Here is a 17,211-nt window from a genome sequence, read left to right on the forward strand (position 1 = left end):
CATGCCTTGGTGTTTTTGATTTTTTTTGAGAAAGCCTCACTCTGTCATCCAGGTTGGCCTTGAACTCAGTTGTGTACTTCCTCGCCTGGCTCTGGGATAGTATGCTGTCTTTATTTTTATTCATTTATTTATTTTTTTGCAGAACCAGGGATTGAACTCAGGCCCTTACACTTGCCAGGGAAGCGTTTATTTCACTAAGCCAATTCCCCAGCCCCAGCTGTCTTTATTTAAAAAAAAAAAGGGGGGGCTGGTGAGATGGCTCAGTGGTCTAAAGCACCTACTTAGAACAAGCTTAGCAAAGCACAGGGACCGCTGTTCAATCCCAGCACCACATGCCAGCCCCCCCCCCCAAATAAATAAATAAATAAATAAATAAAATTTTTTTTAAAAAAAGGATTATGTTTAGCTGGGGGTTGTTCTCCTCCTCCTCCTCTTTCCTCCGCAGGGTGTGTAGGGACTGAGACCATCTTGGGCCCTGCAGGACCAGCATGAAGCAAAGGCTCAAAATGTAAACAGGCAATGGGCCGAAGAAAAGAAATGAGTTCCCTGGCTGCAGCTGAAATCTCCGGCCACGTGCTCTGCAGGGAGCCAGGCTTCGCCTGCATACAGCCACCAGGCCAAGAGTTCCTGATTCTGGGTTCCTGAGGTCCAGGTCCTGGGGGCCCAAGGGAGTCCTGATTCCTGATCACTCTACTCCCTGGCCCATGCTTCCAAAGTCATCCCATCCCATTCCATTTGCCTCTTCTACCCTGCAATTCCTGGAAGCCTCTTTGGTTTGGTTGTTCTTGTTCATTGGGACTGTTTTCCTATGTAGCCCAGGCTGGCCGAGAATTCACATCAAGCCTCCTGCCTCAGCTTCATGATGCCTGGGACTGTAGGCGCGTGCCCTGACAGCTGGCTTCTGGGAGCTTCTTCTGCCAAAGTCCTGACTTCTCCACACCCAGGTCCCCTTCTGAGCCTCACGTCCAGCCTCTCTCCCTCCCCAGTTCCTGCCAGATCCAGTGGTCCTCATTCCCCTTTGACCACAGGACTCTTTCCTCCTTTAGTCCAGTCAACCTGAATGCCACCTGACCTCCGGGACACCGCAGGCCCCTGGAGGCTTTGGCGGCCACCTGCACAAGGATGCTATCAGTGGTGATGGCAAACCTGCTGTGAGCTTTCAGTGGTGCCAACAGCCACGTGTGCCATGGCTTCACTACCAGAGTCTAAGCTCTGTCTCCATCCTAGGCCAGACCCAGCACTGTAGGTCCAGCACCAACTCGCCATCTTCCCAAGTGCCCCCGTCCCCACCCCTGGTCCTGGCTCTGGCCCTGTAGGTCCCATGGCACCCCCACAACCTGGCCAAGTAGCCCACCAAAGTGCCACCCTCACTGCCAGCCTGGCCCCCTCTCCCGTCTGGATCACAAACCATCGGTCCCTCTGAGCCATCCCTCTAGGACCTTCCAGGTTTTTAAAAAAATTTTTATTATTTATTTATTTATTTATTTTTGTGGAACCAGGCATTGAACTCAGGCCTTTGTGCTTGCCAGGGAAGCGCTTATTCCACTGAGCCATCTCCCCAGCCCCCCAGTTTTTTTTTGTTGTTGTTTTTGTTTTTTGCAGTACTTATCCTACTGAGCTATCTCCCCGGCCCTAGGACCTTTCAGTTCTATCTGGCCCTCCTTCATTGAGTTCTATCTGGCCTTCCTTCATTCTAAATCCTATCATACCTCCCTATTGCTCCAGGGACAAGTTTCCAGCTCTTCAGGCCAGTAAGGGATGCTTGTTTTGTTCACCAGCTTTGCCTCCCTCCATAGCTTTACGGTCTCCCTCCCTACTCCAGGCGTACTGGAATCAGGCAGTTCTCATTCATTCTCTTTTTTTCTCTCCCCTCTGCCACTGTACTGGGGATTGAACCCAGGACCTTGGCTTCCAGCTAACCCCTCAGCCATTTTTATTTTTTTGTTTTCAGACAAAGTCTCACTAAGTCATGTTTAGGCTAGAATTTGGAATCCTCCTGCCTCAGCCTCCCAGAATAAGTAGCAGAATTACCGACAGGCGACCTGGCTTCTCTGGGCTATTACCTCTTTCTGGAATTCTCCCCCACACTCCACACCCAACCCCTGCTTTTTTTGGGGGGGGGCTGAGGAAAACAAGTGCTTTCCAGGCCAGCCCACAGCCACCTCCTTCAAAAGCCACCTCCTCAGCTCAAGATGAAAGCCATGTGTTCTGTTACCACCTCCTCACACTGCAGAAAAGACCCAGTCCCAGGCTTTGCCAGGACGCAGCTTGCAGGACCTGGGGAGGGAGTTGCATGTACCTTGGCCCACACGGGCAGTGCCAGGACAGAGGGAGGGAGCCCGGGCTGCAGCATGCAGTGGGCGGGGCTGCCTGGCACTGGGCTCCCGCTCCCAGCCGGGCCCCTTCGCAGGCTCCACAGGGGGCGTAAGCACAGATTAGTGGCTTGCTAGGGAAGCCACAGACCACACACACCTTCCCTGATGACTGTGCTGCCAGAGGTTTTTCATGCCCAGCTTTGGGTGGGATTTGGGGTCTCGGCCCAGGCAGCCTGTGCAATGCTGGGGGACCTAGGCAGCCCTGACTGCGTCACAGAGGGGCACATCTCTTCCAGAAGAAAGGCCATAAGGATTCCGGGCTGGAGTTAGCAACCTGGGAAGATTCCAGCACCGCACCAAGACCCAGGCCCAGCCTGTGCCATGGGGGACAGGCTTCCGGATCCACCTGCCCTGGCCTCAGTGTCCCCATCTGCAGAATCGGAAAATGATTTGAAAAAATGAGGAAAAGCTGCTTGCAATCGCTCTCCTCACACTATAGAGAAATGCTCAGTCCCTGCTTCCCGGCTGAGTTTTTATGATGTGGATGTGGGTTAAAAAAAAGAAAGAAAGAAAAGAAAAGAATAGAAAGAAAGAAAAGAAAAAAAAAAAGCTGAGAAACAGCCTGGGACCCTGGATTGCTCAGACCACCTTAAATCAGCCTCACAGCCCCTGCTACTGTGGAAATTCCTTTCGCCGCGGTGGTTGGCTGGGTGAGCCAGCCAATCTGCTCGCGGTGCTCCCACATGGGTTCGTGACGTCACAGGAGGATATAACCAATGGCGATCAGTATACAGATAGCCAATGGTAGGAGGCGACAAGATCGGCTGGGCCAATGAAAGGGCGGCCAAGCGCTCCCAGCGGGGGTCTGGTGAGTGTGGTTCTCCCTCCCCACCCGCAGACCCTCGTGGACGCCCGAGCTTGGCTGGATGGGAGGTGGAATTCGGGGCAATTATTATCAGGAAGTAGGGAGGCATCCGCTAAGGCTGACAGTTCTCCCCTTAAAAATCAAGAATCCATGTGCCCATTTAGAGCCTGGCTTGTCTCCCGAGAGCTGAAGCTGCGCTTTTGGCCCTATTTTACAAATAGGTAAACTGAGGCAATGAGCAATAAAGTCAGGTTGGACACCCAAGGAAGAATTGAGAATCCTAACGGTGCTGGGAAGCTCATGACACGGGCTCATTTTCTTCCCCAGTTGGAGGAGAGGTGAGCAAACATTGGAGGTGGGAAGGGGGAAGATTGTTGGGCGCCATGCCTCAGTTTCCCCGAGCACCGACTACAGAGAAGCCTGGCGTTGGTGTTCTGGGGAAAGACTACAAGTCCCAGCAGCGCGCGCGCGCCGCGTTGGCTCGGGTTGTCAATCAAAGTAACGTGGGTCCCGCAGTCTGTAACCCGCGCCCCCGCCCGCGACTGCCTCCTGCCAGCTCCCGCTCCCTCTCCGCGGGCTCCGGGCCCGGCGCGGTATAATTACAGCCCATCGATCCGACCCGGGCCGGGAAAGCGGCTCCCTCGGGGAGGCCAAGCCTTTGGCTTCCGACACCGCCAACCTCGGCCTCCCGCGCCCCCCAGCCGAACAGCTGGGCCACCAGCCAGCTGGGCCCCGGGCTTGCGGGTGACCTCTGTGAGCCTCAGTTCCTCCGTCTCCCTTGGCCGAGAGCCCACAGCCTCCACCCCCACCCCGTGGAAAAACCACACACACTCACGGGAAGCCCCCTCCCCCAGCTGGAGACTGTGGCCCTCCCTGAGCCTTGGTTTCCTTATTTGTGGTCGAGATTCACGCACAAAAGCAATTATCTTGGCTGTTGTGCAGGGAACAGCCTGGCGAGGTAGCATAGAGACTCAAAGTGGGGGCTCCCAAGTTTAGGAGGAGGCCCAGGCGCGGTTGGTGGCGCAGGCCTGTGATCCCAGCTCTGGGTGGCTGAGGCAGGAGGGTCTCAAGCTCTAGTCGAGTCTGGGCAATTTAGCGACTTACGGAGACCCGGCCCCCAAAGTTAAAAGGGCTGCAGATGGAGCTTAGTGTGAAACTCCGGGGTTCAGCTCCCAGTATAGGACTGAGGGGAGAGAGGAAGGGGAGACCGAAGAGCCCCAGGGCCCCATGCACTCAACACTGGGGACGATGGCACCACACCAGCAGGTGGGCATGTGGAACCAGGCACGAGAACCCTGCTTGGGACGGTGGAAAGGATCCTAGATGCCGGACGGTGGTGTAAAGCAGCAGGAGAAAGATGAGGGAGCCTCCGGCAGGCCTGACCCTGCTGTGGAAAGGGGGAGTGGACACCCGTGGGTGGCAGAGCCTTGCTATCTCCCTGGCTCCTAAATTCACAATGGGCCCAAGCTGGTTCATGCTGGAAAGGAACAGTGGCATCGAAGCCCCGTGTTGGGGCCACGCCTGTCACCCCAGCCCTGAGGAGGCTGCACTAGGAGCGTTGCCAGAAGTTCAAGGCCAGCCTGGGAGAGCCTGTCTCAAAGAAGCTGGGGGGAAAAAACACACACACACACCACAGAGAGAGCTGGTATCAGAATCTTCCTGAAAGATAAAAGTACATAGCGAGAGGCAGTCTCGCTATGTAGCACACACTGGCCTCAAACTCACGGTGGCCCTCCTGCCTCAGCTTGCTGGGATGACAGGTGTGCACCACATGCCCAGCCTCCATAAAGCGCTTCTTGAATGTTAATAGGGGGAGCCATTTGTGCCCCCCCCCATGCTATTCCAAAGGGCCCTTCTCTCCCACTATGCCTGACACCCAGCAGCCGGGCTGCACCTTCTCTCTTCCTCTTTCCCCTCTTGTTCCTGTTCACCCACTAAAATTGGACCACCTCCCATCACTCACCCAGCTCAAGAACATTGCATAGCTCCCCGCCCCATAATAAAACCCAGGCTCCTGGGCTGTGAGTCCCCTGACCCCATCCGCCTCCAGAACACCAGCCAGGGCTGCGCTCAGGGACTTCACGCTGGCTGTCTCCTGGTTCACACCGTGACCGGCTCTCTTGTACATTGCTGGTACTGGATCAGACATCACCCTACTATCTGCTTGCCACAGGCCAGCCCCGGGCTGGCTACACTGGAGAGAAATGGGGAAGCCCAGAGAGGGACAGCACACCCAAGGGTTGCCCAGCATATTGGCCAGGATGCCAGGTCCTCCCAAGCTGTGATTCATAGGTGACCCCTCCAGCTATGGCATGCAAACCAGGGGTGCCTGGCATATCTAGCTAAATTCTTTTTTTTTTTTTTTTTTTTTTGCAGAACCGGGTTGAACTCAAGCCCTTGCACTTGCCAGGGATACGCTTATTCTACTGAGCCATCTCCCCGGCCCCAATCTAACTAAATTCTAATACCCCTTCTGAGCTGGGGGGTGGTGGTGGTAGTGGTGCTGGTGCTGGTGGTGGCAGTGGCAGTCTTCCTGCCTCAGCCTCCCAGAGTGCTGGGATGCTGGGCTTTGTATTTATTGTTTTAACTTGCCTCTTCTCCCTGCCAGCCTATGTTCTGGGGTAGGGGGTGGTTGGGTCCTGATGCCCAACTCCAGCCTGACACAAGGAGACACCCAGAACACCTCACATCTGGGAGCAAAAGGACCTCACTGGGCCCAGAGTCACCAAGGGATTCTGGGAGGACATTAGGGCCATCCTCAGCCAGGCAGGGCCTGGGGTCACTGTGGTTCCCTTTTGAAGCAGCTGTATTTGCCACAGGCCAACTCTTGCAGAGTGGCCCAGGCTGTCCCTGAACGGGCAGTCCTGCCGCCTCAGCTCCCTGGCTCCCTGGCTCCCTGGCTTTTTACAGGTTTTATCAGAAAACATCTCCTGTCACAAAGGCCTCTTCTGGAGCTTCTGCCTCAGTCTCCCCTGCAGCCTGGCCCCACTCAAAAGCTTAAGAACAGCTTGGTAGCCATCTACCATTTCTGGGCAGCACTCCCCTGCTCAAGCACCTCCCGTGGCTCCCAGGTGCCTCAGCTCCCAGGCCCTGGCAGTGCCCCACGCTGGCCTGCTCCACCCATCTTGCTGGCTCTGCCACACTCTTTTCCAAGTGCCAAGGTGGGGGCATCTGAGGCCGAGATGCCAGGAAGATACAGGGTGCAGGACAAAGGAGGCTAAGGCTAGGACAGCCCTGCACAGGGAGGCAGCCTGGAGGGGCCTGAAGGAAGGTGGTCCACAGGGGCAGGCAGGGCCTGGCATCCTAGGAGACTGCCAGCCACTCCTGCCTCCTGCCTCCTGGAACCCGCAGCTCCCATCCTCCTGCTCCCTGCAGTCACTTGGTCCAGACCTTCATGTTTCCTCTCAGAAACTTAATTGGCCAAGATGCTGAATGTCCCGCTTTTGAATCCTGGCTCCTTGGCTGTGAGACCTTGGGCAAGGCACTTGGTGTCTCTGAGCCTGCTTTATTTATTTATTTATTTTTTAAATTTATTTATTTGTGGGGGGGCAGCTCAGCCCACCAGGGGGCGGGGCTGGCAGGCATGTGGTGCTGGGGGATTGAACCGCGGTCCCTGTGCTTTGCTAAGCTTGTTCCAAGTAGGTGCTTTAGACCACTGAGCCATCTCACCAGCCCCGAGCCTGCTTTATTTTTTTGAGACAGGATCTCCTTTAGGTTGCCAGGTTGCCCCGACTGGGCTTGACTCTGTGACCCTCCTACATCAGCCTCCCAGAGTACTGGGATGACAGGTGTCCTGTGCCACAGGGTCCAGAGGATGAGATGATCTGAAAGGGTCACCTCCCTGCAGGTCAGCACTGTGCCTTGGGAGGCTGTGCAGGAGCTGAGCTCATCACTGCCCTTCCCCCACCTTTTACCCCACCCCTCCCCTCTCCCCTCCCTGCCTCATTAGGCGCCGGCTCAGGGGCCATTAGCCGATCAATTAACCAAGGTTGCAAGCCGCTGAGACAGGGGTACTTGCAGCGCCTCCGCTCCCTCCTCCCTGCAGGGTCTCTAGAAACCCTCAGGGAGGTGACTTCACCCACCTGCAGCTGCCAGGGGTCAGGGACCCAGGTGCCCCAAGGCCCTGCCCAGCTGTCCTGGTCTTTGTGGACAGGCATGGGTGGAACCCAGAGCCTAGGCACTGAGCTACATCCCGCTCATTTTTCAAAAAAATTTGAGACAGCATCTTTGGGATTCTCACATCTCAGCCTCCCAGAGTAAGGGGATGACAGGGTCACCCAACCTCCCTCTGCAAGGTGTGCAGCTGCTGTCCCTCAGGGTTTGCTGTCTGGCCCTCCACTTCCTGGGTGGCAGCCTGGGGTCTCCTTGAGGCAAGTCCCACAGTGGCCAAGCTGCTGTCCCCACGAAGGGCGGATTATGGGCTTCCCCAGGTGTAGGCCAGCTTGAGTGAAGATGAGAGCCTGCAGGCTTTTTCTTGAAGCCAAAACTGAGGGACAACTGTGTTTTGTTTTTTTTTTTCTGGACAGGGTCTCAGTATGCAGTTCAGGCTGTCTTTCAACTATATAGCTCAGGATGGCCTTGAACTTGCAGTCATTCTCCTGCCTCAGCCTCCCAAGTGCAGAGATTAAGGGTGTGCACCACCATGTCTGGCCGAGTACCCATTTCTAAGAACACTGCCCCCCCCATGCACTATGTGGTCCTTGAGTCCCTCTGCCCACACTGTCCAGAGCACAGGCCTAAACCAGATACAACGGCGCACCTCTGGACCCCAGCTGCCCTAGAGGCTCAGGCAGGAGGGTTGCCATGAGTTCAAGGCCAGCTGGGTCAACTTGGCACAACCTCACCTGGGACGATTTTAAAGGGCTGGGGGTGGAGTCCACAGCCAAGGGCCTGGGTTCCACCCTGAGACCCTGATACGAACCAGAGGAAACCTGAGGGTGACTGGATTGGAAGCCCTGGCCCCACCCCCCACAACACAGAGGCAGGGACACAGCCACCAACCTTCTCACGTCTTTATTTGAAAGGCACAGCTAGCCCACCCTCCGTACACCACTTTCCCCTCTCCCGAAATCAAAGGCAACTGACTACACAGACACAGCTGGGGCAGGGACTTAAAATTTTGTCTCTTCTTCTATATATCTCCTTTTTTAGAAGACAGGCTAGTGTTACAGGAAAAAGATAAAAACCAAAATAATAAAATAACCAAGACAACTTTAGTACCCTCATCTTTATTTGGGAAGGGGAGAAGGAAATCCCTGGGGTGCCGCCCCCACCCTGCTGGTCCCGGCTAGACTCACTTCCCTCCTTCAGTACTGGGGATTGAACCCAGGGCCTTGGCGCTGAGCCCCATCCCCAGCCCCTTTGTGTAGTTTCTACTTTGAGACAGGCTCTTTTAAGTCACTAGGTCACCCAGCTTGGGCTGGACCTTGAGACTCTCCTGCCTCAGCCTCCCAGGGGGCTGACAGGCATGAGCCATCATGCCCAGCTCTGACCCCTTCTTCCATGGGGCAGGGCAGAGGATGGGGTGGGCTGGGGGCGACTCCAGCTACTGGAGCAGGTGTAGGGAGCAGAGTGGTCCCAGGGCAGGGGCAGATTCGGGGAGCCCAGGCAGGGAAGGGGCTGGTAGCGTCGAGTACATGCAGTGCCAGGGTGGGCGCTGTAGCTTCATCCGAGGGCCTATGTGAGGCCAGACTGTCTGGTGTGTGCCATAGGGGCGCGTGGGGCGCCAGGATGCTAGAGGCTTTGCTCTGCACCCTGCGGGGCGGGGTCTGGTCCCCAACTCTGGCCAGCCCTCAGCTTGCCTCAAGGGGGCGGGGAGAAGAGTGGGAGAGCCGGGATGGCTGGGGAGGAGATCTAAGGGTGGCTAGCAAGCAGCCGGCGGCGGCGGTGACCATAAATACTACCAGAGTGTCGCCCATCCAGAGCGGAGCTGTCTGGCTGGCGCTCTGCACGCCCGCCTCTCTGTGCCTCAGTCTCCCCTCCCGCCCTCCCGTCCCCGGCCGCCGCAGCCGCCGCCTAGTCGGATTTCTCGCCGTCATCCTCCTGGTGGGTGTCGCCGTCGTGCCCGTTCTTGTCTTCCTTAGACAGGTGAGCCTGGGAGCCCAGCGCCGACAGCGACAGCAACCCGGTGCCCGCGCTCACGGCTGGCAGCGACGGCGGCTGCAGCCCCACGGGCAGGGGCGTCAGGGGCAGCGCCAACGCCTGCAGCTGCGACAGCTGGTGAGCCTGGAGCTGCTGCTGCGGGGCACAGGAAGGGGGCGTCGCGGCCACCCGCCAAGCCCTGGCCGCCGGCCCGCCCACCGCCCTCCGCTGCGCACCTACCCCGCCCACCGCGCACCTACCCGGATGATGGAGTTCAGCTCCGGGGCAGTGACCTGCTTGGCCCTCTCGATGGCGCCCAGGACCTGCTGCTGGTGCTGCGCGGGAGGCGGCAGAGGGGTCATCTTGGGGCTGGGGTGGGGTAAGGGAAGGATGGGCCCCCCAGAGAAGCCCACGCCCCTCTGTGCCCCTGCACTCACTACAGCACCCCTCAGTCCCACCACTTCCTCTGCCCAAACTACAATCTCGGCAACCGGCAAAGACCAGGACAATAGGAGATGCCCTGAAAAACGCAAATGAGGTCAATGTCAGGAAACTGGGAAGAAGGCCTTTGAAGTGTGAGAGGAACGCCGGTCATGATCAGAGATCAGAGATCAGAGCCGCGCGCACGGACGCAAGCCTCTGAGCAGTGCCCAACCAGTCCAGCTATACGGGCTGTCTTCTCTTTTTTTCCTTTTTCCTCCTGAGCTAGAACTGCAGCACTTTTAATTTACTTTCATTTTGAGACAAGCGCTTGCTAACTCGTCCAGGCTGCTGTCAAACTCACAACCCTCCTGCCTCAGCCTCCTGAGTAGCTGAGAAGACAGGAATGCACCGGCCATGCCTGGCCAGCTTGTCCAAGGAAGCCCTGACCCTAACTGCGCAAGACACTCTGCTCCTAGAGCTGCCAAGCTGCGCCTCTCTCCTTCCACAGGTGGGGAGGGCTCCATAGACTCCCAAGGGCTGACACACCAATCTGGGTTCAGGGAGGGAATCTCTCCCCATAGTCCTGTCCGGAAGTGTCTCTGCTGCAGTGGAATACAGCTGTGATCCACCACTTTCCCTTTTTGCCTTATCTATCAGGAACCCTCTGCTAGGAAAGGAAAGAATAAAGCTAGATGTGAGGGGCTCCAAGTGGCCTCTACTGTCAGGAACTGTCCCTGTGTCCTTCTAGGACTAGCCCCGAGTAATCCCTAAGATGGGGCAAGGCCCAGAGAGGAAATGAACCACATGGTGACAGGTGACAGATGACTGATCCCAGCTACTGGAGGCTGAGGCAGGAGGAGCTCAAGTTGAAGACTAACCTGGACAATTTAGCAAGACTGTGTCTGAAAACACAAAGGGCAGGGGTGTAGGTCAGTGCAAAGGCCTGGCTGTAAGGGAGGGGTTGGGGTGGAATCCTGGTGCCATCTGGTGACTGGTGAATCCCACAGCCCAAGGGCAGGGTCTGAGGCCCCCCAGGGCGGCTTACCTCCTGGGAGAGGTAGGGCAGGACTTGGGCACAGATGCCATTCAGCCTCTTGACGATCTCCGCCTGTGAATGACAGTGAGGGCACAGGGTGGGGACAGTAAGGCCCCTTGAGGTTTAGGACTGGGTGAAGGCAGGGGAGGGGTACAGGGGTCACTGTCATCCTTCCCATGTCACCAGGGAGAGATATGGAAGGATGGGACACTTCAGCTCCAGGAGAAAATACTCCCAGTGCAGCAGGAGGAAAGGAACTTGGACAGCATGGAACAGTGGCTCACAACTGCCACCCCAGAGGCTGAGGCAGGATGATCTCAAATTTCAGCCCAGCCCAGGCAATGTAGCCACCAGGCAAGACCCTCCTATCGCCAAAGGAAAACTATAAAGCGCTGGGAACCGAGCTCCTTGCCAGGCTCAGGGTTCCATTCCCCTACCGCAAAATATGACAAAGACAAGGAAAGGGGCAGGGATGGGCTTGTCTGGTGGGGTTACCGCCCAAGGGGCAGAGGGCACAGGAGTGGAGTCCCTACCTGCTTGTGCATCTCGATGTTCAAGCCGTAGGACATCTCATAGTACTGGAAGGGGCGAGAGAAGACGGGGGCGGGACGGCATCAAGACCTAGGCAAAGCGGAGGGCGACGGCGGGCAGGTGGGGGAGCCCAGGGCAGGGCAGGGCCGCGCCGCCCCTCCCCCACACATTCCAAGCCTCAATCTTTTATCTCGCCATGTCCTGTCTGCGGGTGGCCCCGGCCCCAGGGAAGGCAGCCTCCCGGGGATAAATCATCCAGGGTAAACAAAGCCTGCTGGGTCGGCTTCTGGGGCCCGGCAGGCCCCCTCTAGTGAAGCTCTAGATCTGAACCTGCCCCTCCCTCCTCTACTCTAAACCCTCCAGTGGCTCCTACTGGAGAAATCCAAGTTTGTAGGATTGGCTGGCCTTTGCCCCATCTCTGCTTAGTGGTCTCCTACGCATTCTTCAAGGCCCCAGCCGCTGTGTCCCACGCAGCCCCCTTTACTCAGTGCCTTCTCAGCACATGGCCCTGTCTGTCCCGCAGCCTAGGTCGGATCTGGGGCCCTGGCCCTGCTGGCCTGGAGGCTACACGGGTGTGGATGCAGGGGCTTTGGTTGCCACAGTGTGGGCAGGCAGGGCTGGAAGCAGCAGGCAGGGGACAGGTCACACCACGGTGGTGACAGCACCCAGCCTGGGCATAGAGGGGTTAACCGTGCACTGAGGGGGCGGAGGGACAGATGCCCGCGTCAGTTCCTGGTGCCGCCTCCTCCAGCGGCTGCCAAGGACAGCCGGGACCTGGCAGGGGGGGTGGCGGTTTGGCACCTTGACCACCACGGGCGGGCGGCCAGACCAGCGGGGCTGGCGGCGCAGAGGGCAGAGCGGGTTCTCGTCCCCACCCGGGTGCCAGGCCCTCACCATGACGTAGTGACGCTGCATCTCCGACTTCTCACTGGCCAGCTTGTCACATTCCAGCTTCAGGCTAAGGGCAGAGAGGGGCAGTGAAACTTGGGGCGGAGGCCACCAGGCCTGGGTCCCCACTGGGTCCCTGGCAAGGGCACAATGCACTGCAGGCTGCCGAACTGATAGGGGCTGGATTAAGGGGCACAGTGAGGTTCTCACTGGTAGGGGCAGGAGCCTCAGTTTCTCTAACTGTAAAATGGAAGATTATGAAGCCAGCTTGGCAGCTCTGAGAGCAGAAAAGCAAACAAATAATAAAAAGCACTGGGTCTGGTGGTTGGGAGGCTGAGGCAGGAGCATCTCAAGTTTGAGTACAGCCTGGGCAAATGCAATAAGAAAAATATGAACGGGAGTGGAGCTCAGTGTGAAGACTGGGTTGCATCCCTAGTATGCCCCCCCCCCCCGAAAAGACCACAGTCAGAGCGGGGCTCTCAGAGGCTCCCTAAGGTCAGCAGGATCTCACCACGTGGGGAGCGTCTCACGTGACTCAGTGGATACCACTGAGTGAAGAACCACCTCAAGGTCACAAAGCAGGAAGCAGCCCAGTGCCCAGACAACCCGGAACAGTTTAGGAGTGCGTGCTGCACCCCAAGGGTTCCAGGGTCCTGGGAGATGAGGAGACAGGAGCCACTGCATACTTGTACTCCCGCTTGTACCCTGGGGGGGGGTGACTGGACGCAGCTTCCTTCAGCAGTCCCAGGGAGGCCACCTGGGGGGGGGCCTTCTCAGAGGCCCCAGAAGGCCACAAGGCAGTGGGAACTGAAGCCTTTGGGTCTGTCAAGTGTGGTGGTGCTTGCCTGTTATCCTAGCACCAGGAGGCTGAGGTGGGAGGGTTGCAAATTCCAGCCTGGCCTGGGCAACTCGGTGACTCAGAGAGACCCTGTCTCAGAATAAACCCAGATGAGGACAGGGATGGAGCTCAGTGCAAAGGCCCTGGGTTCTTGTCAGGCCCATCTAAAGGAAAATAAAAGCATCTGTCCTTTGGGGATTTGCATCAGATCACGCGGGTCTCAGTCCCACAGGCTGGGTGAACAGGCCTCTTGCTGTTTTTTCCTTGGGCACCAGGGATGGAACCCAGGGCACTAAGCTACATCCCCAGTCTTATTTTATTTTTACTCTTTTTGCAGCACCAGGGATCGAACTTGGGACCTTGTGCATGCCAGGCAAGTACTTAGGTCACTGAGTTATCTCCCTTACTTTTAGAGAGGAGCTCACTAAACTACTAAGTAGTCCACGGGGAAGCTGAATATGGAGATCCTCCTGCCTCAGCCTCCTAGAGTGCTGAAACTACAAAGTGGGCTGCCACACCCATTTCCCCAGCCCTTGTTATTTTTTTGTTGTTGTTGTTGGAACCGGGGATTGAACTCAGATCCTTTGTTTGCCAGTCAAGCGCTTATCCTACTGAGCCATCTCCCCGGCCTGTTATTTCTTTTTGGTTTGTCTGTTTGAGACAGGTCTGACTATGCAGATGACTTGAACTATGTAGCCCAGAGTGGTCTGGAACTCTGTGACCCTCCTGCCTCAGCCTTCCAAGTGCTGGGATGACAGCAGTATGCCCCCTGCTCTATACTATGTGACTATAGGAAGGTTCCTTAACCTTTCTGGGCCTCAGTTTCCTCCTTTGTTAAGTACCAGCCTCCCACAGTAGGTGGTGAGGGTTAATAAACTGAGGTAAGAGAAAAAAAAAAAGGTTTTTTTTAAAATGTATTTAGTAGGGCCGGGGAGATGGCTCAGTGGATTAAGCGCTTCCTTGCCAAGTGCAAGGGCCTAAGTTCAATCCCTGGTTCTGCCAAAAACAAAACAAAACAAAAAACAAACAAACAATAAAATGTATTTAGTACAGGATCTATAGGGTCTCACTACACAAATAGGACTCATAGTGATCTTCCTGCTTTCGGCCTCCCAAGTGCTGGGATTACAAAGAAAAGTTCTTAAACAGTGTTTCACCTACCCAAAACTGTCAGGTGTGGTGGCGTATGCCAGTAATCTCAGCACTTGGGAGACTGAGGCAGGAGGGTGACTATGAATTTGAGGCCAGCCTGGGATACCATGTATACTTTACCTCAAAACACCCAAATGAAAAAACCAAACAACAGTGTTTCACATACAGCTAGAATTCCATGAACATTTCTGAGCCTGTCTGTACCCAAGAGCCTGGTATTTTTCTCCCAGAGTGCTACGATCACAGGTCAGCAGGCCCAGCTTGAAAATAAAGATATTAGGTTGGCAATATAGCTTAACACCACAGGTCCTGCCTGGCAAGCACGAGGTAGGTCCTGAGTTTGAGTCCTGGTATCAAAAATGATAAAAAAAAATATTTTAAAAATTAAAATGTGCATTTGTTGCTTCCTTTAAAAAAAAAGCAAAAGACAGGCTGGGGAGGTAGCTCAGTGGCACAGCACCTGCCTGGTAAATGTGAGGTTATACATTTGAATCCTGGTACCAAAACAAGAAAGAAAGAAAAAGCTAAAGAATGAAGCTAGAACCGGGCATGGTAGCACATGCCTGTAATCCCTGCAGTCAGGAAGCTGAGACAGGAAGATCCTTGCAAGTTTGAGACCAGCCTGGGCTATCTAGTGAGCTCAAGGCCAGGCTGAGCTGTACAGTGAGACCCTGTCTCAGAATAAAAATGGTCAGGGATGGAGTTCTGGGATAGTGTGCCAGCAACTTCACCCAAAGCTCTGGATTTCTGCCCTGTTCATTTCTAGTTGGTTCCGAACACACCCCCAACATTTAGGACCTATACTCTACATAGTGAGAGCCCCAAAGTCCAATGGAGACCCTAAAGCTCAGGGTGTCTGGTGACTGGGAGGTCACAGAGCCCTGTAGTATCATCTGACAAGACCCCCTCTGAAAAGCACAACTAATAGGGGCCGGGGAGATGGCTCAGTGGAATAAGCGCTTCCCTGGCAAGTGCAAGGGCCTGAGTTCAATCCCCGTTTCTGCAAAAAACAAAACAAAACAAAACAAAAAAACAACTAATAAAAGCTGGGGTCTGGTCCAGCGGGGAGCATTTGCCTAGCATTTGAAGGGTCCATCCTCAGAACTAAAAGAAAGAGAAAGAAAGAAAGAAAGAAAGAAAGAAAGAAAGAAAGAAAGAAAGAGAAAAAAGGGGGCAGAAGAATATATGCTCAATTCTTAGCCCTCAGGAACCACCCAGAGGTCAGGTAATTCTACAAAAAACAAAAAAAACCTACTCCTCTTTCTTCCAGGTTTTCTGAGAACACTTTGGGGCACTACCTAAAACCGCACCACAGGGCCTGAGGCCACTGGCACACGACCTGTGTGGCCAGGAGATCCCAGTCTCACTCTGCCACCCCCTCTGCTGTGCATCCTTCGGCAACTCCTTAACCTCTCTGGGCTGAAGGACAGTAAGGGATCCTGTCCCTGAGACTCTGCACAGAGCAAAGCTTTAAGAAATGGGGCAAGAGCCGGCCCAAGGGGGCAGCCTTTTTCTACCAGGCAGTGGTGGTCCTTGCCCTGATCCCAGAGCCTGGGAGGGCTTTTCCACAACGGACATTGGGGGGCGGGGAAGGCACTGAAGTCTTCTAGGCCTGTTGGGGTTTTTTTGTTTGTTTGTTTTTTAGCAGATTCACACTGTGATTCAATTTCCTCGTCTGTGAAATGGGGGCTGCTTGGCAGAAGCGCTGGGCTGCGCACCCAGGCCCTCTCCCTACGTGTGTAAGCAGAGGACGGGTCCCGAAGTCCCTCTCACCTGTGGTACTGGGCCTGTAGGAGCTGGAACTCGTCTTTGATGCGGTCGCAGGAGTCGGAGGTGGTGAATTTGAGCTGCTGGGGGAGGTGCGAGGAGCCCTGCGCGTGGGGAGGGGGCAGCCGGGGTCACGCACTGCCCTCCCTGCTAGGCCTGCCCTACAGCTGCGCCACCCGCCCTCGCCGCCGGCGCCCCACTTCCTGGGCCCTGTTTACAGCCCCCCCTTCCTGCCCCTGCCTCTTCAGGAACCCAGAGTGGGGGTGGCGGGCAGGGCTCCTCCTCTGCTGCGCCCCCCCAGGCCGTAGGGTGCACTTTAAGGCCGCCCGTGGGGGGCAGAGTGCGCCCTCTACTGAAGCCTTGGGTGCACTTGGCAGCGCCCTAATTGCCCCTGGTGAGGGTCCGAGGAGCGAGGAGCCCCTCCAATTAGGGGAGAATCGAGGCCTTCCCGAGAGTCCCTTGGAGGTGGGGCCTCGCTTAGCGCCCAAAACATCCAGGGGGGAACCCCAGATTTCTGCACCCTTCTTCCTTCCGGGAGGGGTGCAATTCGGTCCCCCACCCCGCTCCCGCAGGCCCTTACAGCAGCCTCGCGCTAGAGGTGCCTGGCGGGGTGCCCAGAGCGCCCCAGGCCCTCGGCCAAGGCTGTCGGAGGCCCGGCCCTGCACGGTGGGGGGCACCCGGGGAGAGCTAGAGGGGGGGCACTGGCTCTGAAAGCTGGGGGACCTCTGGGAACAGGAGGGGGTGTCCGAGAACTGGAAACAGAGGTGGGGGGGTTGCGTTGGGCCCAAACTAGAGACCAGGCCTAGGAGTTGGGGGGGCCGCTGGGGTGGGAGGCCTGGGCCGCAGGACCTCGGTGGGTGCAGGGCTGGCTGCATGGTGGGGGGGGTCAGCGCGCAGGACCTGGAGCTGGGACGCAGAACCTGGAGCTTGGGGGTGCGAGGCCTGGAGCTGGGGGGGCCGCAAGGCCTCGAGTTGGGGGGGACGCGCGGCCTGCAGCTAAGGGATCAGGGTGCAGAGTCCTGAGTTGGGGGGTTGTGGGGCCGGCAGCTGTGGGAGTCGGGGCGCAGAGCCCGAGGCTCCGGGCAGAGGGGAGTCAGGGCCGGGATCTGGGGGCGCAGGATCCCGGGCTCAGGGCGCGAGAGGGGTGTGGGGCGCAGGGTCTGGGGTCGGCTGCGGCCCCGAAGAAGAGTCCCGGATCGGGGCCCCACTTACCGAATGCCTGCTTTGTGGAAACATCATGTCAGTCGCGGCGGGGGGCGCGGGTTGCGCCCCGGCTGCGCGCCCCGGCTTGGGCTGCTCGGGGCGCCGGGCGGCC

The 17,211-nt window shown here is 56.8% G+C and overlaps 1 protein-coding gene across 2 annotated transcripts; it reads right to left on the reverse strand.

The window, feature by feature from the left end:
• Window positions 1-8,177: 8,177 nt before the first annotated feature.
• Aes (amino-terminal enhancer of split) lies at window positions 8,178-17,205 on the reverse strand. Of its 2 annotated transcripts, none has more exons than XM_004632722.2 (7): window positions 17,109-17,205; window positions 15,903-16,000; window positions 12,146-12,209; window positions 11,254-11,298; window positions 10,730-10,792; window positions 9,522-9,596; window positions 8,178-9,414 (listed from the first exon to the last, which is right to left on the reverse strand). In XM_004632722.2, exons 1-7 carry the CDS (start codon window positions 17,133-17,135, stop codon window positions 9,196-9,198), a joined length of 591 nt encoding a protein of 196 aa, XP_004632779.1. In that variant the 5' UTR covers window positions 17,136-17,205; the 3' UTR covers window positions 8,178-9,195. The 2 variants fall into 2 exon arrangements, with proteins under 2 accessions (XP_004632779.1, XP_004632778.1); XM_004632721.2 differs by having other exon boundaries at window positions 8,178-9,417.
• Window positions 17,206-17,211: the final 6 nt, after the last annotated feature.

Source organism: Octodon degus, unplaced genomic scaffold, assembly GCF_000260255.1.
Source record: "Octodon degus isolate 3935 unplaced genomic scaffold, OctDeg1.0 scaffold00050, whole genome shotgun sequence".
NCBI lineage: Eukaryota > Metazoa > Chordata > Mammalia > Rodentia > Octodontidae > Octodon > Octodon degus.